This window comes from Globicephala melas, chromosome 7, assembly GCF_963455315.2.
Source record: "Globicephala melas chromosome 7, mGloMel1.2, whole genome shotgun sequence".
NCBI lineage: Eukaryota > Metazoa > Chordata > Mammalia > Artiodactyla > Delphinidae > Globicephala > Globicephala melas.
Window position 1 is genome coordinate 19358888 of NC_083320.1, and position 26083 is coordinate 19384970.

General features: G+C 44.6%; 1 protein-coding gene across 1 annotated transcript; it reads left to right on the forward strand.

The window, feature by feature from the left end:
- Window positions 1-20560: 20560 nt before the first annotated feature.
- CXCR1 (C-X-C motif chemokine receptor 1) lies at window positions 20561-24126 on the forward strand. Its single transcript, XM_030851388.3, has 2 exons — window positions 20561-20631; window positions 22591-24126. Exons 1-2 carry the CDS (start codon window positions 20616-20618, stop codon window positions 23679-23681), a joined length of 1107 nt encoding a protein of 368 aa, XP_030707248.1. The 5' UTR covers window positions 20561-20615; the 3' UTR covers window positions 23682-24126.
- The last annotated feature ends 1957 nt before the right edge of the window (window positions 24127-26083 follow it).

A 26083-nucleotide genomic window follows, 5' to 3' on the forward strand; every position in this document is an offset into this window, starting at 1 on the left:
AGAGAATTGGATGTTTTTGAGAGTTATTTCAGTGAAGGAATCAAAAAGTTCTGGTGATAGATTGAATAGGTGCTGCCTTAATTATCTATACTGAGTAACAAATTATCAGAAACTTAGCGACCTAAAATAACATCCATTTATTAGCTCACAGTTTCTATAGGTCAGAAGTCCAGGCATAGCTTGACTGAGTCCTCTGCTCAGGATCTCATCAGACTTCAATCCAAGTACTGACTGGGGCTGTGAATCAGAGATTCAACTGGGAAAAGATCCACTTCCAAGCTCCCCCAGATTGTTGGCAGAATTCATCTCTTTGCAGCTGTAGCACTGAGCTCCCCATTTTCTTTCTGGCTGTCAGAGGGCCCCCCACACTTCCTTGACAAATATGACAGCTTAATTCTTTAAAGCCAACAAGGATGTCTCTCTCACTTCAGCCTGCAGGATGGAGTCTTATAATAATGGGAGTCCTATAATTATGGGATTGACATCCTGTCACCCTCGCAATATAAGACAACCTGAACAAGAGGCTGACGTTCATCACCTTGGCCATATTCTACTGATTAGAAACATGTCACAGGTTCTGCCTTAAGGAGAAGGGATTATACAAAGGCATAACTCAGTAGAGGTGGGTTATCACTTTAGAGTGTGTCCCCCACAGGTAGGATAAGGGAAAGCAAAGTGTCAGCTCTAATATTCAGATTTCTGCCTTGAGCAGGTGGGTGGAAATTGTGCTATTTATTGAGATGAGAGCATGGGGGAGCATGTTGGTTGAGGGCAGATCTTGGGCTTAGTTGTTGACCTGTCAAGTTAAAATGCTCAAGGGCATGAAGGACGCCTATTCTGTTCTTCACTCTTTATCCAGTACCTAGTGTAGTTCCTGCCTAATAGTAGGTGCTCAATAGAATGAATGAATGGATGAACGAATGAGTCTGTGAGACATCCAAGTGGAGACAGTGATAAGCCAATATCTCTTGGAGGTCACTGGTGTTTGTACAATGATTAACACACTGCCTTGGATGAGACTGCCTAGGAAAGAGGGTAGAGGGAGGAGGGCAAGGGTCTCAGGATTGAGTGCTGGGGCCCCCAGTACTGAGAGGTCAGCCTGGAGAGGAAACACTGCCAAAGGATACCAAGAAAGGATGGGCACAAGAGTGTGGTGTCAAAGCCTCCTGAGAAGCCAAGACAGTACCGAGAGGTGTCCATGGGGAGAACTGGTTTTGGCGGAGTGGTGGAGCTAAGGAGTGGACAGGAGGTAAGGAAAGGGAGGGCAAGCCAACAAGTCTTTCTAGAAGTCTGGCTGTAGGGGAGGAGAGATTGAATGATAACTGGAGAGAGATGTCATCCACTATAGAGATCAGCCAGGTTCTGATGTTGAGAGAGGGCAGCTCAAGGCAGGTGCTGGGGCTAGACCAGCTTTCTTGGTCAGAGTGGTAGAGAACAACTTCTCTGCTGATCTCATGGTCTTGCTTTTATACTACTTTCTTTATCACGTTTTTTATTGTAGTCAAGCTAACACATTTCTTTAAGAATGTTAAGGATGGAAAATACACTCAAGAGGTCTCTTTCCTTCCCCCTTTTTTCCTCCTCTTCCCTCCTTTCGTCCTGCTCCCAAATCATTCTGTCCAGAATGTGTTTCCTTCCCTTCCTCCCTCCCTCCCTCCCTTCCCCCCTTCCTTCCTCCCTTCCTTCTTTCCTTCCTTCCTTCCTTCCTTCCCTCCATTGATATGGAAGACACTTGAGCAGTTTTCATTGAGGACTAGTAGGCTGCAAAAGAGAAGAAGTTGAAGGTAAAGCAAAGATGGTAATTAATAGTGTGAGGCTTCTGAGAGAACGGTGGGGAGATGGATGGTAGGGCACGAACTGGCTTCGTGGTGGCTGAGGGACGCAACTCCTCTGTGGCACAAGCAAGGAGGAAGGCGTGCGGTGGGCCCAGTGAAAGTATTGGTTTGGTGTCAGGAAGTAGAGGGAGGTTTCCAGGGCTTAGGTCCAAGTGCCTTTTGTGTCCACCTCCATCCGCAAGACACAACTTTTCATGTAATAAACAATATTTGTTGAATAAAAGAATACGTGCAGAAATCCCTTAAAGGACAGCGTAAATAGCATTTGTCTTCCTTGATTTTTCAAAATGAAATACTGATTGACTTTAGTTATCCTACAGATAATACATGCTCCTTATAAGAAATGTAAATAATATAGAAAATTTCCCTTGAAATTCTCCCCCACAGAGATAACACCTGTAAATGGTGAGCATCTACCTTACCAGTGGGTTATACATTAAACAAAAGAGGATCACCTCATACGTGGAATTGGGTGAGCTGTTTTTCTCACTTTAACGTTGTATCCTTTGTGTCAATACATAAACGCTGTCCTTATCTTTCATAACACCTGCTTGCTATCCACCTCTGAGTCTCATACATTTATTTAACAAAAACTCTTTGATAATCATGTAGGTTGTTGCTAATTTTTCAGTACAGCTTTGCACACCTGCACCATTATTTTATTAAAATAAATTTAGAGGAGGGCAGCACATATGCACATTTCAAATTTTGATACCCATCTCCAAATTGCCCTCCAAAGGACTGTGCCAATTTAAGCTTCCATCAACAGGATGTCAGGTTGCCTGTTTCCACACACTCTTGCCAACAACCAGCTATTAGAAATCTTTTTAATCCTGTCCATCTAAGTGAAAAATGAATCTCGTTTTAATTTGCTTGGATGTAGTTATTAGTGAGGTTTGACATCTTGAATATGAATTTTGGCCATTAACAAGTCTTCTTTTATGGAGTGCTTCTTTGTGCCTTTTCTATTTGGCTTGTAATTTTCTTAGTTATTTCTAAATAATCCATAGTTTAATAATACCACTCTTTCTCCAGCATGTTGCAAATATTTTTTTCCATTTTGTTATTCGTCTTTTAGCTATGCTGTTGATTTGCCTTGCTATACAGAGATTTTTTCATTTTCACATCAATTTTCTCAATTTTTTAAAAAAATGGTTTTTGTCACTGGCATAGTACTAAGAAAGCTGATTGTCTCATCAAAATTATTGAAAAATTCTTCTGTTTTCTCTATTAGTTTGTCATTTATCATTTTTTAGTTAAACTTTTATCTGTTTCTGCTTATTTTTAATGACAAGAGCAATATATGAGTACATCCTAGTCGCTTCCTTAGAAGTGATCACTGCTATTCGATCAAGGTCTGTGCTTTCAAACTCTTATATGTTCATATGAAGATACACACACATATTCAATATAAATGGCATCATTCTATATGTGTTATTTATAACTTGTTTTTTCATTGAACAGTGTTTAAATATTTCCTTGTCAGTACCTATGGATTGATTTCTTTCCTTTCTAACTGCTGAATGATAGTTTATTGTATGAATGTACCATAAATTGTGGTTTTTATAAAATATTTGTCTGCAACTCACCTGAATTTGTGTGTGTGTTGTGTAGAGTGAGAGATATAACTTAATTTTTCCCAATAATTTTCCAACTATCTTAATACCATGTGTTGAATAACCCATCTTTCCTCTACTGACTTGAAATGTTACTTTATAGTTGAGTGAACACTAGATTGACAATGTTGGGAGATGGGCATAGCAAAGTGCTCAGGAGAATATGAAGGCTTTCCTCTTCTGCTGTACCGGCTGTACTAGCTGGCCTGGCATTCTTGTTTCTCCCCTGGCCATGTAGCTTGCTCTGAACAGACATGAAGGGCTGACCAATATTCCCTAGTTGTTTTATACCCATGTACAGAGAAATCTTAGCTTTGAAATGGGGCCATTTCTCCTTCTTCTCCTTCACCACCATCATCATCATCCTGTATAAGGTGGTGGTAGACCTGCCAACTATTTCCGTCTCCCCTGAGTTACTTGAGGTGTGTACAGCCTTATGCACCATGTGACTCAGGGGAAGACCCTCATCTATAACATTCCCTCCTGGAAATCTGGAACAGGAATATCTAGTCATCTGGCTTTGCTTTCGCAAAGTGCTCCACTGGTAAAAACGAGATGATTTGGGGTGGTCCATAGTGAATCTGTTTTAATTTAATTTAATTATAATTTAAAAATTATTATTCTTTTTTACTTACATTGTAAAGGATACAAATGGACAGCCAGATGAACAGGCAAGGTCTAGAAGTGTCCTGAGAGCAGGATCTTCCCTGTGGAGATGGGATGTACCACCCTCGTGGCCAGCAAATGTACTCAGCAATCCAGAAACTGTTTTAATTTTAATCGTTACATTTATTTATTTATTTTATTCTAATGGGTATTAAAAAAAATGACACACACGAGAGCACAAGGCTTAAAATAGGTATTTAATTTAACACAAGTGAATAAATATAAAGAACACTGTGTTTGAGTGGACGTGGCAAAATGCTACAGAAGGTTTGAGGATGATTGAAGTTTGGAAAATCCCAAATTAGATGGCAGTATTATCAGTCAAGAGTGCCCTCAGGGGAATTCCCTGGTGGTCCAGTGGTTAGGACTCTGGGCTTTCACTGCCGAGGGTAAGGTTCGATCCTTGGGTGGGGAACTAAGATCCCACAAGCTGTGCGGTGGCCAAAAAAAAAAAAAAAAGGAGTGCCCTCAGATGCAAGTAACAAAAACCTAACTCATGGTGGCTTAAAAGCATGGAGGTGAGGTTTTAAAAAGAAGTTGGTTTTTGTCTTTGTTTTTTGGGTTTTGTTATTTTACACATAATTTCCACTTGGACAATGTTGGTTCAGGGGCTCGATGATGTCTGAGGGTGAAAGACCTCTCTGTGATTCTTTTGGTCTTTTCCTCATGGTCCCATGATGGCTGCTGCTGCTCTGGCTATCACAACCAAAAGGAAGAAAAAGGAAGAGGTGGCACAAAGCAGTGCCTTGCCTTTTGTCAGGAAAAGCAAGAGCTTTCCCAGAGTTCCCAGCAGTCTTCTCCTTAAGCCTCATTTGCCAGAACCGTATAAATGGCCACTGCCATTTGAACTTCCACTGCCAAAGTGGACTGTAGATTGTTGTAATTGGCTTAGACCATCCTCATCAAACCAAGGTCCTCTTAGTGAGGAAGGAACGGGAACGGGTTGTGGGTAGACAACTGCAGTGTCTGCCATGTGGGGATGTGTGGACCTGCAGAGAGAAGCAGACATGGGATACCATCTGCCCCAAAGAGATGCTACTGTGGAACGAATGTCAGGCTCTCAGCTCCAATCCCTAAATGACCAACTGTACTTCATTTCCTGTTCTTGCAAGTTGGCAAGATTGCCTGTTGTATCATTTCCATAAACCATCTTTGACTTGAGCTAGTGAGAGTGGGTTTTTATTCATTATAGCCCCAAGCAGTTTTTTTTTAATTTTACTGAAGTATAGTTAATTTACAATGTTGTGTTAGTTTCAAGTGTACAGCAAACTGACTCAGTTTTATATATATATATATATATAGTTTTCTTTTCTATTATAGGTTATTACAAGATATTGAATATAGTTCCCCATGCTCCAAGCAGAGTTTTTGACATGTGTTAAAGTGTGTTTTCTCGTTTGTTCTTTACAGCAGTTACTAGAATCCTTATTTTACACAAGAGGAAAAAGAAGCTCTGAGGTTAACTTGCTCAACTTCATGTGACTTTAACAGGTTTTCTGACAACTAATATATTCTTTATGCCATCTCTGTATTTTTTAGAGGACCATCTTTAAAGGCGAAGTGTTTATTCCTTAAATAGCATCAAGAGGACAAAGGAATAAGTACGTGAGAGAGGGAGTTTCCTTGGGGGCTGGTCAATGTCACCCATCAGCTCTGTCCCTGGCTTAAATCAAAAGGCAGAAGGCAGCCTAACTCTGTCACGCATCTGGGTTTCAGAGACCTAGGGAATGTTTAGTTTTCTGCTTGTCTATTTCCAAACTTCATGCATGTAATTTATTGTCCTGATTACAATTTAACGTGGTTAGAGGATGTGAGACATCCAAGTTACAGATCTGTGTGAGAAGCACAAGAGAAATCAAATGCATTTGGGAGCTGTGGTCTTCCTCCCTTCTCACACCAGAGTCGCTCCGTGGGTGACCTCAACCAGCCGTGATTTTAACCACCACCGAGACAGTGCTGACTCTCAAGATCTTGATTCATCCTGGTCCGGTGGAAATCATTACCTCCTCTCCCTAAACTTGATGTTTTTCTTGCATTCCCTATCTTGGCAAATGGTAGAGCCATCTACACAGTCATGCCAGGACGTCATCTCCCCCACATGCAAACCCTTGCCACATTATGTAGATTCTTTCCTCTAAATCACGCTGTAATACGCCCCTTCTTTCCTTCCCCGAATGCTTCAGTTCAGCCCTTCATTCCCTTTCAGAGGATGGTGGCTGCCATCTCCTGGATTTGGTGATTTCCAAGTTCGTTGGAAAACCTGGGGCACTTGCTAATCATCTAGATTCCCAGGCCCTTCTCCTAGACTCTGAGTCAATAGGCCCGGGGTAGGGCCCTGGAATCTGTATGCTTAACAAGCGTCCCAGGGAATTTTTCCAAGCAATGGGCAGCACTGATACCTCACTGGTCTCCCTGCCTCAGGTCTCTCCCTTGTCAATCTAGCCCTGCTCTGCTGCAGAAGTATCTTCCTAAAATGTACCAGAGGCTTTTTTTTTGTGCTGCACAAAACTCAGCCTCTGTAACTTTATAAACAGGGTGTGATTTAGTCACTACCTCCCTCTCCAGTCTCATTTCCTGCCTTCCCTGGACTTTAATAATACAAATTGTTCATCAGATTTGAGGATCCCATTGCCTTTTCACTGCTCAATGCCTTTGCCTATGTTGTTCTTTCTGCCTGGACAGTCCACCTTCCCCAGGTCTACCTGGAAAACTCTTATCCATCCTGCAAGATCCAACTCAAGTGTTCCCTCTTCCCTGAAGCTTTCCTTGCCACCTTTGGAGCTTGAGCATATGTTTATTATTGCAGCTGCCTCACTGAAGTCTCTGTGGCAGAGTCTCTGCTTAGCCCACAGGTACAGGTAGTATTTGTAGTTGTTGCAGGTGCTCGTTACACAGCTACTGAATAGATAGCTTTTTCTCTGTGAGAGGAAATTTAGTGAAAGCAAATAGGGCAATTTCCCAGAAAATAGTATTCCCACTCTTTCCCCTGTGAGTCTAAACTCTATAGAGTTTCTTACTGTGAAAAGCAGTCCTTATTCTATCTGTTTACATTTGCAAATTCAATACGTTAAACTGTGTAATAACAGTCAACATTTACCTGGTGCCCATTGTGTGCTAGAAATTTTGCATTCACCACTTCACTTATCCTACAGATGAAAAAACTGAGGCTCACAGGTGAATTAATTTGCCCAGGATCACAAAATTGGTAAGTGCCAGGATTGGTACAATGCTCTTCTGCCTCTTTCAGAGATTTATATAATAACCACTAGGATATGCCATATGTGTTTAGGATAAAACATCCCTGTATTGAGGGGTGCAGGTAATGTAAGTGAGTGAAGCAGTGTGGGCATGAGGCAATAAGGAGGGGTGTGGAGTGTGGCAAACCGGAGGGTGTACACGCTGCTTCAAGGAGGTAGCCAAGCCTTAGTGCCAGCTGATCTGTCTCCCCAGCATTTTTGTGAAAAATTTCTAACATGTAGCAAAGCTGAAAGAATTTTACAGTGTATGCCTATCTACCTAGTACCTAGATTCTACTATGAACATTTTACTTGCTTTATCTCATATCTATCCATTTATTCATTAATCAATTTTATTTTTTTCTACTGTAAATATTTCAAAGTAAATTGCACGCACATCTCCCTATATACACCAGTATGTACATTAACTAGAGATCAATATTTGTTTTTAGTTTTAGATATAAAATTTATGTACAGTGAAATGCACAGAACTTCAGTGTATATTCACTAAGTTTTGACAAATAACGTGCTCTTGTCATCTAAATTTCCATTGAGAAATATCCCCCAATCTAGAAAACATCACCATCATTCCCAAAATAGCCTCACGTTCCTCCTAAGTTTGTCTCTGCTTCCATCCCCCTAAAGTAGCAACTGTTTTGATTATTTTTCTTTCATAAATTAGTGTTGCCTGTTCTAGAACTTTATAAAAGCAGAATCATACAGTATATACTCTTTTGTGTAAGACTTCTTTCACTCAGCATAAAGTTTTAAAGATACATCCATGTTGTTGAGTGTATCAGCAGCTCTTTCCTTTCTGTTGCTGAGAAGTATTCCATTGTACTTGACTTATGAACATACCACAGTTTGTTTATCCATCTTCCTATGCATGGACACCTGGGCTGTTTCTAGTTTTTGGCTATTATGAATAAAGCTATTAATATTTTTGCACAGATATGTTTGTGGGCATGTATTTCCACTTCTCTGGGTATATTCTTAGGAGTGGAATTTCTGGGTCATAGAGGAGGAGTATGTTTACTTTTATAAAAAAACTGCCAGACCTTTTACCAAAGTGGTTGCACCATTTTACATTCCCATCAACAATGTATGAGAATTCCAGTTGCTCCACATCCTCACCAGCACTTGATTTAAACATTTAAACATTTTCATTTAAACATTTTTTTGAGTCATTCTGGTGATTACATAGTGGTATTTCCATTGTGGTTATAATCTGCATTTCCCTGATGGCCAATGATGTTGAACACTTTTCATGTATATATTACTCATTTGTATATTGTCTTTTGTGAAGTATCTGTTCCAATCTTTTGCCCATTTTGGGGAGAGTTGCTTGTGTTTTATTATTTTTGGAATTCTTTGTATATCCTCGATGCCAGTCACATACATGTTTTGCAATTATTTTCTCCCAGCTTGTGGCTTGTTTAATACTTTTTACAATGGTGTCTCTTTTGATGAACATAAACTTAAAATTTTGACAAAGTCTCATTCACCAAAAAAATTTTAAAGGTTATTGCTTTCTTTGATTTGTAAAAAATAGTTTGCTTACGCCCAAGTCATGATATTCATCTACATTTTTCTCTAAAAGCTTTGCAGTTTTAGCTTTTACATCTAGACCTAGGATTCATCTCAACATAATATTTGTGTATAATGTAGGGGTCAAAGTTCATATTTTTCCATATCTAGTTATTCCACCACCATTTTATGGATGAAATTTTCCTTTCCCCACTTGATTGCTTTGACACTTTTGTTGAAAATCAAGTGATGGTGTGAGTGTGGTTCTCCTTCTAGGATCTCCTTTATGTACCAACTTTAGCTGATTTTTGCCATGGGCTCAGTATTGTCCCATCTTCCAAATTTTAGAAGAGAGGATAGAAATCCAGATTTCTTTTAATGTGAAAAAGTTTAAATTTTAATAGGTTGAAAATCAATTCTAATTTAAATGAACAAATAAAGAAACCAAACCTGTGTAGCCAAGGAAACTCATCTGCAGGCTGATCGGGTCTGTGGCATGGAGACTAGGAGAGGTAATTTCAGCAGGAAGCTGGTTATACTATCTATGTTCAAGTATAAATCAAGGGCCTTATTTCGTTTTTTCTTTGAGGTTGAAGAATATATTTTGAATAAATCAAGGAAGTATAAGTTTGTGCGACTATTATTTCACTAAGATAATTAGTTATCTATTATTATAATACTTAAAGTTTAAATATAGAAATATGTTATTACGGAATTTGTATATCAACATACTCATTTAATTTTCTGAAAATTTTCCTTCAAATATGTTAAAAAAAATTTTTTTTTAAATTGAAGTATAGTTGATTTAAGGGCCTTATTTTAAGGGAAAGAAAGTGGGAATGTTGCCAGGGAAAGTAGATGGGTTTCCATAGTCCAGGAGAGTCTATGAGAATTCACTGCCAGGGCGAGTTTAAAACCCAGAGCCTGAAACAACAAGGTCCTACTGTATAGCACAGAGAACCATATTCAGTATCCTATGATAAACCATAATGGAAAAGAATATTATGTATAACTGAGTCAGTTGCTGTACAGCAGAAATTAACAGAACATTGTAAACAATAAACATTGTACTTCAATTAAAAAAAAGTCAAAAAAAAAAAAAAAAGCCCCAGGGCCTGAGGTTTCTTTGGTGCCTAGGAGAGTGGGGAAGGACAGCAGTGGAGCTATTTGGAATTGCATCTAGCAACAATACAGAGAGAGGGCCTAGTGGGAGACAAGAGAGTCCAGGACACCCTTGGTTGCAATGGAGGGGAGAGTGTAAGCAGCTAGACAGACCAGTGATGGGAGAGGGACAAGGACCAAGAGAGTCCAGGGTGAGCTGACTTGGAGTTAAGGGTCTGGAGTGATGGGGACTAAGAGAAGTGACAGGCCTCTAGGCCCAGGCCCAGGAAGATGCTTCCTGGAGTTGGCTGAGGCCTCTTCGGCTCACTGGGTGGAAGGTGAGACAGCAGCCAGAAGACATACAAGTGAGGATGCCAGAGCTTCAAGGATAGCTCCCAGCAGCACGACATACTTCCCATCCCCATGGTTAAGTTACTGGCTTTTAACATGTTAAGATTATATTTCACACTTAAAACTTAGAACGGGAACCATGTCACATGTTTCAAAAATAAAAAAAAATTAAAAGCTATTGATGAAGTCTTCTTCATCAATACCTGCTTTCCATCTGCCCAGTTCCCATCTCCAACCCCTCCACCCCCAGGTAAACGTTTGTGCTGTTTATTTGTATTGCAACCAAGGATGCTACTTTGGCTGCCCCGTCTGTCAGACAAAATGTTGATTATGCTGATTGAGCCACACAGAGTAGAGCTTAGTGCAGCTGGCAGCATGTAAGAGAACATGAGCAAGTCTGCATTAAAGACAGAAGTTTGGGGCTTCCCTGGTGGTGCAGTGGTTGAGAGTCCATCTGCTGATGCAGGGGACACGGGTTCGTGCCCCGGTCTGGGAAGATCCCACATGCCGCAGAGCGGCTAGGCCCGTGAGCCATGGCCGCTGAGCCTGCGCGTCCGGAGCCTGTGCTCTGCAACGGGAGAGGCCACAACAGTGAGAGGCCCTCATACCACAAAAAAAAAACAAAAAATTCTTGTTTTTTGGAAGAAAATCCAAGATGGCTGTAACGGAGATCAATCACTTCCTGTGATTACATTTTAGTAGAATTAGAAAAAAGTAACAAAAGTTGGAGTAAACCAGGTCTTTCCCCAGACACTGAATCTGCCAGGGCCATCAAAATTCATGTGTTGAAGTCCTAACCTCCAATGTGATGGTATTTTGTGGTGCTGGTGGGGTCTTTGGGACGCAACTAGGTTTAGATGAAGTCATGAGGGTGAGGGCTCCCCTCCCCGCCTCAAGTGATGGGATTAGTCTCCTTATAAGAGGAGGAAGAGGCCAGAGCTCTTTCTTTTTCTGCACAGAAGGTGGTGGTCTGCAAGCCAGGAAGAGAGCTCTCACCAAGAACCCTACCAGGACTTTGTCTCACAAACTGTGAGAAATAAATATCTGTTGTTTAAGCCACTGAGTCCACAGTATTTTGTGATGGCAGCCCCAGCTGACTAAGACAATTTTGGAATTTTGGAGAACCAAAAAGTGAGCTATGAAAAGATTTTCAGTTGTCTGAAATAATACCTTTTAATTGCTTTGCCAAGTGTGTCCAAACGTGCTGTGTTTAAAAGTGTGGGTTCACACAAAGAGGCTGAGAACCGCTGGTCTGGAGGAAGGGTCTGCGGAGGAAGGGGGATGGCCACAGGGACAGCTATTCATGAAGCCTGTGACAAGTTTGTGAGATACGACCTAACGGGTGGTAAACTTCACCTGCTCATCTCAAGCCGCGCTCACGCTCTGGCAATTGCTAAACTCTCATCTGGGAGGACGTTAAGGGGAGAATGAATGTATGCGAAAAGGTTTGCAGACCTTAAAAGGTGGTGTTACGTTCTAGACATTGGCTGCCTAATCCAACTTCTAGCGGGTAGAGGGTAGTTCCACGTGGATTATTTCACTGCCCGCCCCTTCCCTCGCCTGCCTGCCGGCCCCCTCGCCGTGTTTGGTTTGAATTGAAGGTAATGCTGCCCTCTTCTGGATTTATCTTGAAACTACAGTTCCTGGCCACCAGTAGTAGATTTTTTTTCCCCCACTCTTGCTAGATCTCAGGTGCTGTCAGCATCGCTAGGGGTCTCATGCTGTCCAAAGCCATGGTGGGGTCCACTTTCCCTCCAGGGTAATTTCCCAGAGGCCAGATGCGAGATAAACAGAAGGCAAGCCACTCGTGGGTCTCCCAGTGTCTAGAAATATAATCCATCTTTCTTCCCTTTTCTTTCGTCAACAACTTTTTATGGCACCCTAATTGCCAAGCTGTCTCATAGGCACTTGAGATACAGTGATAAAAATAGGTAAGGATCACTGCCCCCGTGACGCTTATGTTCTAGAGAGGAGACAGACAATAAACAACAGAGCCTATAGTAAACAAGTAGATTATATAGTATGTTAGAAAGTGTTAAGTGCTGTGGGGGAGGAACGTGCAAAATAAAGCGGGGTTAGGGACACCCAGAAATGGTGATGCAACTGTAAATAGGTGGACAGGCTGGGCCCCATTGAGAAGGTAGCATCTGAGCAAACACTTGGAGGAGGCGAGGGAATTACCCGCAGGAGCATCTACAGAAGGACATTACCAGAAGCATGAACTGCAGAGGCAATGCCCTAAGTCAGGAGCAAAGCCAGCAGGCCAATGTGGCTGGAGCAGAGCTCTAAGGGAAAAAAGAGGATACGATTAGAGAGTACTATGGACTGAATTGTGTCCCTTACCCCTAAATTCATATGTTGAAGCCCTAACATCCACTACATCAAAATGGACCTTATTAAGAATCCGCCTGCCAATGCAGGGGACACAGGTTCGAGCCCTGGTCTGGGAAGATCCCACATGCCGCGGAGCAGCTAAACCCGTGCGCCACAACTACTGAAGCCTGTGCGCCTAGAGCCCATGCTCGGCAACAAGAGAAGCCACCACAGTGAGAAGCCCATGCAACGAAGGGTAGCCCGGCTCGCTGCAACTAGAGAGAGCCCGTGCACAGCAACGAAGACCCAACATAACCAAAAATAAAAAAAGAAAATAAATAAATTTTAAATTTAAAAAAAATGGGACCTTATTTGGAAATAGGGTCCTTGCAGATTAATTAATTAAGATGAGGTCATCAGAGGGGGCCCTAATCCAACATAATTGTTGTCCTATAAAAAGGGGAAATTTGGACACAAACACATGCACACAAGGAGAACAGCATGTGAAGATGAAGGCAGAGACTGTAGCGATGTTCCCACAATAAAGAAACGCCAGAGCTTGTTAGCAAACCACCAGAAGCTCGGGAACAGGCCTGGAACAGATTCTCCCTCGCAGCCCTTGGAAGGAACCAATCCTATTGACACCCTGATCTTGGGCTTCCAGCTTCCAGAACTGTGAGAAAATACTTTTCTGTTGTTTAAGCCACCCGGTTTGTGGCCCAGAGTGCAGGGGGTGGAGGAGTGATGGAGAAAGCCTTAAAGGCTATTTAAGGACTTTCACTTTTATCAAATTCACTTTTTTTCATGATTAAGTGGGCTATATCACCCCCAATGCAAGCATTACTCAATGTTAGAAAACCATAATATAATTCATACGCTAATATATCTAAGAAGAAGAAAAAAACCCCATATGACTATCTTGATAGGCCTTTGACAAAATTCAGTACCTATTCCTGATTTAAAAAATAAAGCTCTGGGACTTCCCTGATGGTGCAGTGGTTAAGAATCTGCCTGCCAATGCAGGGGACATGGGTTCGAGCCCTGGTCCGGGAAGATCCCACATGCCACGGAGCAGCTAAGCCCATGCACCACAACTACTGAGCCCACGTGCCACAACTACTGAAGCCCACATGCCATAATTCCTGAAGCTCACGCACCTAGAGCCTGTGCTCCACAGCAAGAGAAGCCACCACAATAAGCCTGCACACTGTAACAAAGAGTAGCCCCCGCTCGCCGCAACTAGAGAAAAGCCCGCAGCAGCAATGAAGACCCAATGCGGCCAGAGAAAACACAAAAATTAAAAAAAAAAAAGTCATTAAAACATAATAGGTAACAACGTTAATAGCAAGTATTAACTAAACTCCAGATTTTATCTGGATTTTCCATTATCTCCTTTTTCTGTACCAAGATCCAATCCAGGGTTCCCCATGGCATTCAGTTGGCATGGCTTCCCAATCTCCTTGGTCTGTGATAGTTTTGCTTAGTCTTACCTTGCTTTTCATGACCTTGACAGAGTTGAGGAGTGCTGGCCAGGTATTGTGTAGAATATGCCCCAATCTGGGCATGTCTGATGTTTTCCTCATGATTAGACGGGGTGATGGGTTTTTGGAGAGACTATCAATGGAGGTGAGGTGCCCTTCTCTTCACATCGTCTCGAGGGTACGTGAGACCCACACAGCATCCCTGGTAGCATCAGCCTTCCTCACTTGGTGAATGAAGGCAGTGTTTGTCTGGTTTCTCCACTGTGCAGTTACTTAAAAGGCACTTAAGAAAATGAAAGCAGTAAAATTCATCCTTTGGAGACATTGGAGGGTAGTAAGAAGGCATGACATGATCTGACTTAAAACAAACAGATTACTCTGGCTGGTGTGACGAGAACAGACTGTAGGAGAGAAGGGGCAGACGCAGGGGAGACTGGGCGGTCACCTTAGCGATTTAGGTGAGAAGGGATGGTGGCAGGGGCCAGGGCAATAGCAGTAGAGGAGATGAGAAAGTAGGAGTTGGAATTTATTTTGGTAGAGGTAGCAGAATTTTCTGGTAGATTGAATGTTGGGTGTAAGAGATAAAGACGTGTCAATGATGAGTCCACGAATTCTGGCCTGAGCTGTTGGAAGGATGGAGTTGCCATCACCTGAACTCAGGTAAAAAGTCCCATCTGCCGTTTATCTCTTCTCCACTCCTTCAATATTTCACCCACCTAAGAAATATTTATTTGGTGTCTGGGCTGGTTGTATAATTTGCAGGACCCAATGTAAAGTGATAATGCAGGGTCCCTTGTTCAAAAAGCAGGAAAAAGCTTGTTTCTTTCTTCCATGGTCTTTCTCTCAAGGGGACAGACTGGGGAATTCCCCGGTGGTCCAGTGGTTAGGACTCCACGCTTCCACTGCAGGGGGTCTGGGTTTGATCCCTGGTCGGGGAACTAAGATCCCACAAGCTGCATGGTATGCCCCCCTCCAAAGAAAAGGAGCACAGAGTGTTTTTTATTTTCTATCTAATGTTGCACTCCCTGAGGCTTGGGGTATTTGGGGGTGGGGGGAGAGGGAGGCTGAGCCCCTTGTCCCAGGGAGGCAACAAGAGGTGGGACTGCACTAGAGCAGAGCTCTAAGCCCCTGTGCGTGTTCCATTGCCCCATCAGACCTCAATTACAAAACACAAATTCCAAGATAAAATCATAATTTTGTCTGGCCACAGAGCATTACACCCCAAGCGCAGGGCTCTTCCGAGGATGGGACCCTGTACTACTGCACAATCACACGCCCACTCCCTGTTCGGCATCTACTAGTATGTGTCACACACTTTGCTGGGCACTACGGATGCAAAATAGAATCCTTTACAGAGGGGCAAGGAGGAAAGGACGAGGTGCTTTATTCATCACTGCTTTGTGTCAGAGTCTTGCCTATTCCCAGTTTGGTGGGAGAAAGAGTCCTAGAAATGAGTGTATTCCAGTCTGAAAAGTACAATAGTAGAGAACGGGGTGGGTGGTACTGGGCCCCGAGGTGAAGGAGACTGTAGCGGACTGAAGGGTTGAGGAGTTAGGAGGAGGCTGAGTCTTGGACATCTGGTCACCAACCTCGCTGGACAGCCAAATCTGAGGGAGAAGGAAGATGACCATCAGAGTGTTATTTATTTACTTTTGAATGAAAATGGCTGAATACATTTTTTTTTCTGATTGCAAAATTAATGCTCATTTTAGAAATTGGGCCACATCAAAGGATATAAGCAAGAAAGCAAATATCCATAATCCCAACACCCAAAGATAACCACTGTTGACATTTTGACTCTTATTTTCTGCCTGTGCACATACATCCATACATTTAGTACAAAATGTTATCATCCTGTACATTCTGCTTCTATTATAGATACCTTTCCACAGCACTAAGAGTAGCTATACACTATTGTGTTTAATAGAAACATAGTGCTCCATTTTACAGATCTACTATAATTTGTATAAAAAAGTTTTTTGAAGGGCATTGAAATATTTCCAAATTTTATTATTATAAGCAACCCCGAGATAAACTTTATGCTCCCGCTTCCTCCCTGTTCCTACTTCTTTCTTTCTTTCCTTCCCTCACGTAAGTGGGATTGCAGGGTCAGAGGGTTTGCATTGTTTAGTGAGTCTGATACGTATTCACCCAACAGGACTGTATATAGACAGTTAAAAGTCATGGAACATTTATTATCTGCTGGATACTATACTAAGCACTTTAATTTACTCAACGATCCTCATACCAACCCTATGAGCTGGCTCCTGCTTTCAGTCTCATTTTACAGAGGAGAAAACTGAGGACAGAGTGGGTATCTAGCTTCCCAATGCACACAGCTGGCCAGAGACAGAGCTGGGATTTGCACCGAGGTGATTTGGTTCTAGAGCCTGTGATCTTACCCCATTTCATCATCACATAGCTCCATGAGGCAAGTATCCCCATTAAAAAAAAGAATTGATTTATCTGGTTGGTTGCACCAGGTCTTAGTTGCAGCAGGGGGGCTCCATACTTGTGGCATGCGAACTCTTAGTTGTGGCATTTGGGATCTAGTTTCCTGACCAGGGATCAAACTCGGGCCCCCTCCATTGGGAGCACGGAGTCTTATTCACTGTGCTACCAGGGAAGTCCCAAGTATCCCCATTTTTATGGTTAAGGATTTTTTTTTTTTTTGCGGTACGCGGGCCTCTCACTGCCGTGGCCTTTCCCGTTGTGGAACACAGGCTCCGGATGCGCAGGCTCAGCGGCCATGGCTCATGGGCCCAGCCGCTCCACGGCATGTGGGATCTTCCCGGACTGGGGCACGAACCCGTGTCCCCTGCATTGGCAGGCGGACTCTCAACCACTGCGCCACCAGGGAAGCCCATATAAGGATATTTTGATACATGCTAAGAAACGTGTCCAAGGTCAAAAACTGTTAAAGGAAAGCCGACGTTTGAATCGTGGTCTGTCTTCCTCCAAAGCAGGGGTTTCTGGGTCCCTCGTGAGGATTTCTGAGTTCATTCAGGAGAGTGTCCTCAGCTGGGGTCTCACCTGCTCACTCTCCAAGGTTCCTCTCTGGCTTCCACCAGAGGCTGGCAACCAGGGCTGGGAGGTCTGCACCCCCAGGACACACCCCTGTCAAGTCCTGCCGTTACCTGACTGTCTGCCTGGACCCAGTGTCACACTGACATTCCTTCCCCTCTCCTCTCATCCTAGATCACCGTCGGGTTCCAGAACTCTCTCAGCTGGTCACAGTTTTGGTTGCGTGTACCAGACAACTCCATTTGAACTGGGCTTAACAACAAAGACAATTTATTGCTTCATGTAACTGAAAAGTACACAGAGAAGAAGACCTCTGGGCATGGTATGTTCAGGGCCCTGGCTCTGTTTTTCTGTGATTATCTCTGATCTGTCCTCCTCCACGTGTTAGTTTTTGTCTCTGGATTGGTTTGCCATTTATGGTAGCAAAATGATTTGCAGCAGCAACAAGACTACATACTTGCTTTTCCACAGTCATTAAACAACCATCCTGAACTTGGCTCTGAGTGGGATCATCTTAGGTCACATACTTGCCCTTGAACCTGTCACTATGGCAACGGGGACCATCACCGGGGAGAGGGGTGAACCTTCTCCTCCACCTCCCGTGCCTCTACTTTGGTCCCCAGGTCCAAGTGGATTATTCTGCAGGGATGAGAAGAGATGCTGATGCTGGCATCAAAGCTGACAAAGGGACGAAATAGATATCCTTACAGCTATATTGTGCTGTTCACATGGTCTTGCATAGAAGCTGCCATTTCTAAAAGAGAATGGCAAGAACAGGCCTCTGCATTTTGCCAGAGGACTGGCATTTGGGCTGCACATGTCACAACAATCTTGGTGGCACTGGATGTTCTGCACAGAATGGAAAAATGCTCTCCCATTAGGAACATTATAGATCCATTTAAGAGGGAGCCGTTATAAGTGGAAAGTGACGTACGGAAGATACGTTGGGTGGGCGAACTTGCTGGAACATTTTCAAGTGGGTAAAATTTTATTCCAAGCACATCTGTATGTGCCTTTCCCCCTCCTTCAGTGAAATGCTCTTTCCCACCATGAAGGGAAAGATTCTTTTCAACTTTTGTCCTCCAGATCGTCTTCCCACTGGAGACCTAAGTTAGCACTATTGCCACTCCCATGCTCATCCAGAGGGGGTGCTTCCCTTTTACTCCTCGGGTTTGAGGGAGTACCAGACCCTTCCCTAGGACCCCAGTGATTAGTTGAAATAGACTCGAACGCTGAACCAACTTGACTGAGGGCCTGGGAAAGCAGAAGGGAATTTTACACGAAGAGGAGCTTAAAACCAGGTATTAGATCAGGCTGCTCTCTCCCTGGTCTTTCTCAATGGGTCTCTTCCTTGCAAAGACTTCCGTGTCCAGTGACTGCTGCCCCCTCGTGGCAAATACTCTCTCAGCTTGCATTGAGTGTGTATAGGCTTTTGCAGTACACAACTTGGGCAGTCTGTTTTCTCCTGTGTTCCCTAACTTCTGCTCCAGGAGCTACCTTTTCCTTAGATGATTAATAGGAGTAATGTCTGCTCCCTCAAGGGACTACGCCATCTTCATGTTCTTTCTAGTCTAAGCATCAGATCACAACTGGTCAACACTTGTAAAAGCAAAGTGTGGGTAACCCCAGGGCAATTGTCTCCTTACACTTCCTGCTATTACTCATAAAGGATAAGAGAACCCGGGAGGAGAGCATGACTTAGTTTAAGAAATATGGGGCTTCCCTGGCGGCGCAGTGGTTGAGAGTCCGCCTGCCGATGCAGGGGACACGGGTTCGTGTCCCAGTCCGGGAAGATCCCACATGCTGCGGAGCGGCTGGGCCCGTGAGCCATGGCCGCTGAGCCTGCGCGTCCGGAGCAATGGGAGAGGCCACAACAGTGAGAGGCCCGCGTACCGCACACACACACACACACAAAAGCCTCAAATGGATGTGTAATTCAGTGAGTCCTGGCTGACTGTGGCTTAGGGGCCCCCCAGTATGACACTAGTTGCCTTAAGAAATACAATGAAATTCTCAAAATCAGTTCTGAAAATAAAGGACCTAAATTAAAAAAAAAGAAAAAAAAAGAAATATGCTTGCCCGTGGCAGAATTGTAGGTACCAGTGCCATGATAAATTCAGCACTTAGGGTAGGGGCAGGATTTACGCCTGCATAGGTTAGCACCAGCTCTAAACAGTAGAGCATGGTTTGGAAAGGACGGGCAGACCAGCTCGGCTGTATGGAAGCTCAGCTTTCAGGCACACCTTACATAGACTGCGTGGCTTCAAGTGATAGACACCCTGAATCATGGTGGGGATCCACGATGCATGAATCAAAGGAGATATGACTGACGTCATTTATTCTACAACCATTGAGTGAGCACTTACTGTTTCCTGGCAGAAAATTGGAGAGGGTCTCTGGCAGCCCACGGTCTAGTGGGACAGGCTGACTTGTAAACACATCATTACAGAATGATAGGCTTCATGTTATAGTGGAGAAGTGACTAAAGTACCAGAGGTAAAGCTAAGGGACAGACATTAGCTGCTGCGAGCAGCTGAGGCAGGTTCCCAGAGATGCCATCCATCATTACTGAGAATCGGGAGAATGACATGACCCCCACTCCTCCATTCACCGACTGCCTCAGCTCCGATGGTCTCCCTGGGGTCCAGCCAGATTTCCAGGAGTGGCCCCCAGCCTCAGGGCCATTCTAATCAACAATCGTGAGCTGGCAGTGGTTGTACCATGGAGCGACTGGCGGTGGAGGGGGTTTAGTTCTCCCTCCAAAGCTCCACCAACAAAGATTTTGCTTCAGCAAATGTTTCACAATTTTAAAAGATATTTGAAAACTGTTGAAAACTGTTTAGGGCGTGATTTCATGGACCAACAAGCTTTCTCCACCAAAGCTTGCCAAAGAAGTCTAGAGTTTAAGTAATTATTGTGTGCTTGCTGTCCAAACACAGGTCAAGTGCAATCTTCTACCTCCTTCCCACTGGGTTGCCCCCTAGTCCTAGTGGAGGACTCCTACAAGGCCCTCCTACTTTGAATTCATTCTGAAGTCTCTACCATGCAAAGTCAAGTCTTTTGCCCTTTATTCATGTCAGGCAAGGTGGAAGCTTGCCTGGAAATAAATGGAAGTAAATGCAAGAAAAGGAAGACAGTAAAAGTAGTCATCCACAGAGTGGAGAATTCAGATAATGGACCCTGAACTCCATCTTCATGCCTGGTTCCCCTGCTTGGACGTGTGGACCCTGGGAGTCTCTGATGCCCTGTGATCACTTGACTTAACCTGTTCTCCAAATGTAGACATGGGCATGGGCTGCCCTGTGATCACTTGACTTAACCTGTTCTCCAAATGTAGACATGGGCAGGGCTCAGGGAGGAGCTGGGTTGTGACGTGCCTTCCCTATTTCATTTTATTAATCAAGTTCTCTCTCAGTGTTAAGTCACTCTGGTCTCTGAATTCCAGGCTCTTACAGTTGGACACACATGGCCAGTGACTCAGGTAGGAAGCCACCTCTGTTTGCCAGGACTTTCTTTGGGGCAGGGTGACTTGGTTTGACTGTATTTTAGAAAATGCATCCATTTGTCTGGGACCTGTGACTTCTGCTCAGTTGACTCCCTGCCTCCTCCCTTGCGACCGTGTATTCAACCCTGTCCTTATACATGGTGACAAGGGGGCCGCAGCCGTCTCATCTCCTCCTTTCATACCTCTCCTTTTTACAGGGAAGAGGATGACTTTCCCCAATCTGATGTTTATTGCTTTGCCCTAAGACTTTGTCTTCTGTGAAAATGCAGTCCTGGCAGGGGTATTAAAATGTGTGAATCGAAATGAACTCATAGAACCTCAGACTTGGAAGCATCTCAGGGATTATTTACTCTGCCTCCCTAAATTCGGATGAGAAAATGGAAATCTGTAGAGGTAGAAGGACCCATTCAAGGTCATGTAACTTATTAATGACAGAATCAGGATAGAGTGAGGACTGGATACCAGATATCCTTATTTCCAGTCTTGGTAACTTTTTATAGGTTTTCAGATTGTTCTCGGAAGAGCCCTGGGGGTTTTGTGGGAACCTCCATAGTGGCTGTCTGGTTGGAGAGAGCGGCACAACCTCCCTCCCCAGTAGATGAGCTTTTATCTGTTTTACATATTGGGCTTCTGGTAAGATTTTGCTTCAGCAAATGTTTCACGATTTTAAAAGGTATTTGAAAACTGTTGAACGATTCTGTGGCTGTTTAGGGGGTGATTTCATGGACCAAGATGGGGGCTTCTCTTAAATGCTTACACTTCCTTTAGACAGAGGACCCAAACATTTATTGCTCCCTTAGAGAAAAGGCTTAAAATACACCTTTTTTTTTGGCTGCGCCACATGGCATGTGGGATCTTAGTTCCCCAGCCAGGGATTGAAGCATGGAGTCTTAACCACTGGACCGCCAGGAAAGTCCTTTAAAATACACTTTAATGCAATCCATTGCTATCATTTTCTTCCCTCAGTAGATTTTAAGAAGGTTAAACAAGAATCAGGAAGGGAATTCCCTGGCAGTCCTGTGGTTAGGACTCAGCGCTTTCACTATTGGGGCCTGGGTTCGATCCCTGGTCAGGGAACTGGGATCTCACAGGCTGCACGGCACGTAGGGGAAATAACATAGAAAGGGACATCTGAACAGATGAAGACATCTGAGGAAGGTTTGCCTCCTTCCATTTTGCCTGATTCTGGCCCTCCCATGAATGTATAGGACCAAGCTGGTCCTCCCATCTGAATGCACAGACATGGCTGAGGATGGAGAAAGCCAAAGAGAGCACAGAGGCAGTATTATAGGTAGAGTCGATGCCGTGGTAGGACCGACCAACAGCAGAGGTTTTTCCCTGTAGTCCATCTTATCCCACAGTCAAGCCTCGGAGTTATGGAAAACTGACAACACGGTGAAGATGATCTCTAAAGCAGACAGAGATAGAGATGAAAGAAGGGATCTCCGGCTACCAAACTAGCAGAGAAGCAGAAGATATCCCAGTAACCACTATCACGTCCTTTTTAATTACTTACTTACATACTTCCTTCATTTATTGGCTGCATTGGGTCTTCATTGCTGCACAGGCTTTCTCTAGCTGTGGTTAGCAGGGGTTATTCTTCGTTGTGGTGTGCAAGCTTCTCATTGCAGTGGCTTCTCTTCTGGAAGAGCTCAGGCTCTAGGTGTGTGGGCTTCAGTAGTGGTGGCATGTGGGATCGGTAGTTGTGGCATATGGGCTCTAGAGCTCAGGCTCAGTAGTTGTGGTGCACGGGCTTAGTTGCTCTGCATCATGTGGGATCTACCTGGACCAGGGCTCGAGCCTGTGTCCCCTGCATTGGCTGGCGGATTCTTAACCACTGCGCCACCAGGGAAGTCCTGTTATCACATCCTTGATGAGAGTGACTTGAATCTGAGTTACTAAATCACCTTTCCTTCCTTCTAATTTTTCAACCAGATCAAACCATGACTATCATCCTGAATGATTTATTTAATTACACTGATTTGTGGGAGTTGTTTGAGGATGAGTTTGCAAATTTCACTGGCACGCCACCCACAGAAGGACATCGTTATAGTCCCTGTAAGATGGACACTGAGACGCTCAACAAGTATGCCGTGGTCGTCATCTATGCCCTGGTCTTCCTGCTGAGCCTCCTGGGAAATTCCCTGGTGATGCTGGTCATCTTATACAGCCGGGTGGGCCGCTCCGTCACCGATGTCTACCTGCTGAACCTGGCCATGGCTGACCTGCTCTTCGCCCTGACCTTGCCTGTCTGGGCCACCTCCAAGGCAAAGGGCTGGATCTTTGGCACAGCCCTGTGCAAGGTGGTCTCACTCCTGAAGGAAGTCAACTTCTACAGTGGTATTCTACTGCTGGCCTGCATCAGCGTGGACCGCTACCTGGCCATTGTCCATGCCACACGCACGCTGACCCAGAAGCGGCACTGGGTCAGGTTCATATGTTTAGGCATCTGGGTCCTGTCCTTGATCCTGGCCCTGCCCATCTTCGCCTTCCGTGAGGCTTATCAACCACCCTATTCCAGACCAGTCTGCTACGAGGACATGGGTGCCAATACAACGAAGTGGCGGATGGTGATGCGGGTCCTGCCCCAGACCTTTGGCTTCCTGCTGCCCCTGCTGGTCATGCTCATCTGCTACGGACTCACCCTGCGCACGCTCTTTGCGGCCCACATGGGGCAGAAGCACCGGGCCATGCGGGTCATCTTTGCTGTCGTGCTCGTCTTCCTGCTCTGTTGGCTGCCCTACAACCTGGTCCTGGTTGCAGACACCCTCATGAGGGTCCGGGTGATCGCGGAGACCTGTGAGCGCCGCAATGACATCGGCCGGGCCCTGGATGCCACCGAGATCCTGGGCTTCCTCCACAGCTGCCTCAATCCTCTCATCTACGTCTTCGTTGGCCAGAAGTTTCGCCACGGACTCCTCAGGATCATGGCCATCCATGGCCTGGTCAGCAAGGAGTTCTTGGCCAAGGACGGCAGGCCTTCCTTCGTTGGCTCTTCTTCAGGGAACACCTCTACTACCCTCTGAGACCGCACGCAGGGCTCCTCCCTTCCCTTCAGCATCCGCCCCAAGCCGCATGTCCTCTGGCTGCTCACAGCCCTGTGTCCAGGCAGCCCCCCATTGTGGTTACAGGAAGTTGCTGAGGCCGCATCCTTACTAGGCCCCCAGCTATGGATTCGAAAGCCCTGGCCCCCACCTCTTATCGTAATTACCATGTCAACTGCTAGAGCTCAGTCCATCCTACCACTGAGACCACAGCACTCTGTCTTCTGGCAGACATTCTTTGAAGACACTCTTTTAAGGGATTACAAAAAGTTCCCACCATTGGGAGGCATTAGTGTCAAACACCATTGGTTGCTTCCCCAACTCTCCCTTTCCTTGCCAGCTAACGAAGTCCACTTCCCTTGAGAGAGGCTGAAAATGACAGATACTCACTTTCTAAGACTCCCTTAAACTAGAAGTGGCCATATCATTTGGTTCTGATTAATAAGACTCAAAGGCAATAGTGTGCTGGTAAACCACTTTCCTGGGAGAAAGTCTTAATGTTCTGTGGTGTAACTAGATGCTCTTACCATGGCCGATTTCAGGGGTGGTGGTGTTTAGCAACAAGCTCACAAAATCTAGATAGTGTAATAATCTGCTTCCACAAACTGGCTTCAGTGCACTCTTGCTTAAGAGGAAGTCTGCTGGGGCCAGGGGACTCCCGGGATATATTCCTGATTTAAAAGACACACACACACATACATATCCTTGATTCTTGCCTGTGAATACGGTTATAGGATATGATGTGTAGAGATGAGCCAGTCACTTTGTGACAATGAGGCAAAAAGTGTGCCAAACACACTTAGGCTGGTGGAGCCAAAGGATAAAAAGGACCTGAGAATAAAGAGCCCAGAATAAACCATAAATGGTCAAATGACTTTATTTATTTATTTAAAAATGTGTTTGGCTGCGTTTGGTCTTCGTTGCTGCGCGTGGGCTTTTCTCTAGTTGCGGCGAGTGGGGGTTACTCTTCATTGTGGTGCGCGGGCTTCTCAGTGCAGCGGCTTCACTCGTTGCGGAGCATGGGCTCTAGGCGCTCGGGCTTCAGTAGTTGTGGCACATGGGCTCGGTAGTTGTGACTCACGGACTCTAGAGTGCTGGCTCAGTAGTTGTGGTGCTCGGGCTTAGTTGCTCTGCAGCATGTGGAATCTACCTGGACCAGGGCTCGAGCCCGTGTCCCCTGCATTGGCAGGCAGATTCTTAACCACTGCGCCACCAGAGAAGTCCCTGGTCATATAACTTTAAACAAGGGTGCCAAGACTATTCAATAGGGGCTTCCCTCTCCTCTCACTCCTTCCCTTAATCCCCTCTCCATCTCTCCTACTGTGTGACTCAGTGCTCACCTCCCTTCATCCTCTGCTGCCCTAAAGACAACTCCATCAGGGGTTTCAGTAAGTAAATAAGGATCCAGATCGGGTCTGGGAAAATACAAATGACTAATACACATCTGATAAGATGCTTGGCCTCACTAGTAACCTGTGAAGTGGGAATCAAACAGCAATAAATAACTTGGAAGTGTTTTAAACAGGTCAGGGATGTAGTCAGAACTCTCTTCAAACAAATGCAACATTGTTTAGTTAGATTTTTTAATGCAGTGTGTAATTCTCTGGGTACAGCTCAATGATTTGGATTTCAGATCTGTAAGAATGCCAAGGTGTTGGTACTGAAGTAACACAGTATATGAAAATATCAGAAACTGGTGTTCCGATCACTAGATAGGGTAAAGATTAGACATCTGTTCAAGGTTAGGGAGATGGTTCACCTTGGGGAGGAGCTCCATGTCCAGGATGGGGCTGGGATCAGGGGTGGAGTGCACCTTAGGAGAGGAGTGGGGGGTGATCAGAGATGGGAGAGAGTCAGGGATGGAACTGGGGTTAGGGATGGGGTAAACAACAAGGATTATACAGGGGACAGGGATTGGGATGTGACGGTATGTTTTGCACAATGTTTGCTGATTTTTAAAATTATTTAAAAATTATTTTTTTTATATTTTGGCTGCACCATGAGGTATGCAGGATCTTAGTTCCCCAACCAGGGATAGAAACCCACACCTCCTGCAGTGGAAGTGCGGAGTCTTAACCACTGTACTGCCAGGGAAGTCCCAATGCTTGCTGATTTTAAATTTTGAAAATTTGCTTTGTGGGCTTGGTTAAAATGTTCCAGCCTCCAAGTAATAACATTGAATTATACTATTTCCCCCTACACTGTTCCCCTTCTTAGCAACCACAGCCTCTTCACCACCCCTTGCCTCCCTATCAAGTGGCCTATTCTTAGTGGTTCCAGCAAAAATATTAATGGATAATCTGTATTTTATTCCATAGGGGTTTAAGATTGCTCCTTTCCCAGCAACTTGCATTTTAATTAGGGTCTTCCAGTGGCTGAAAAGA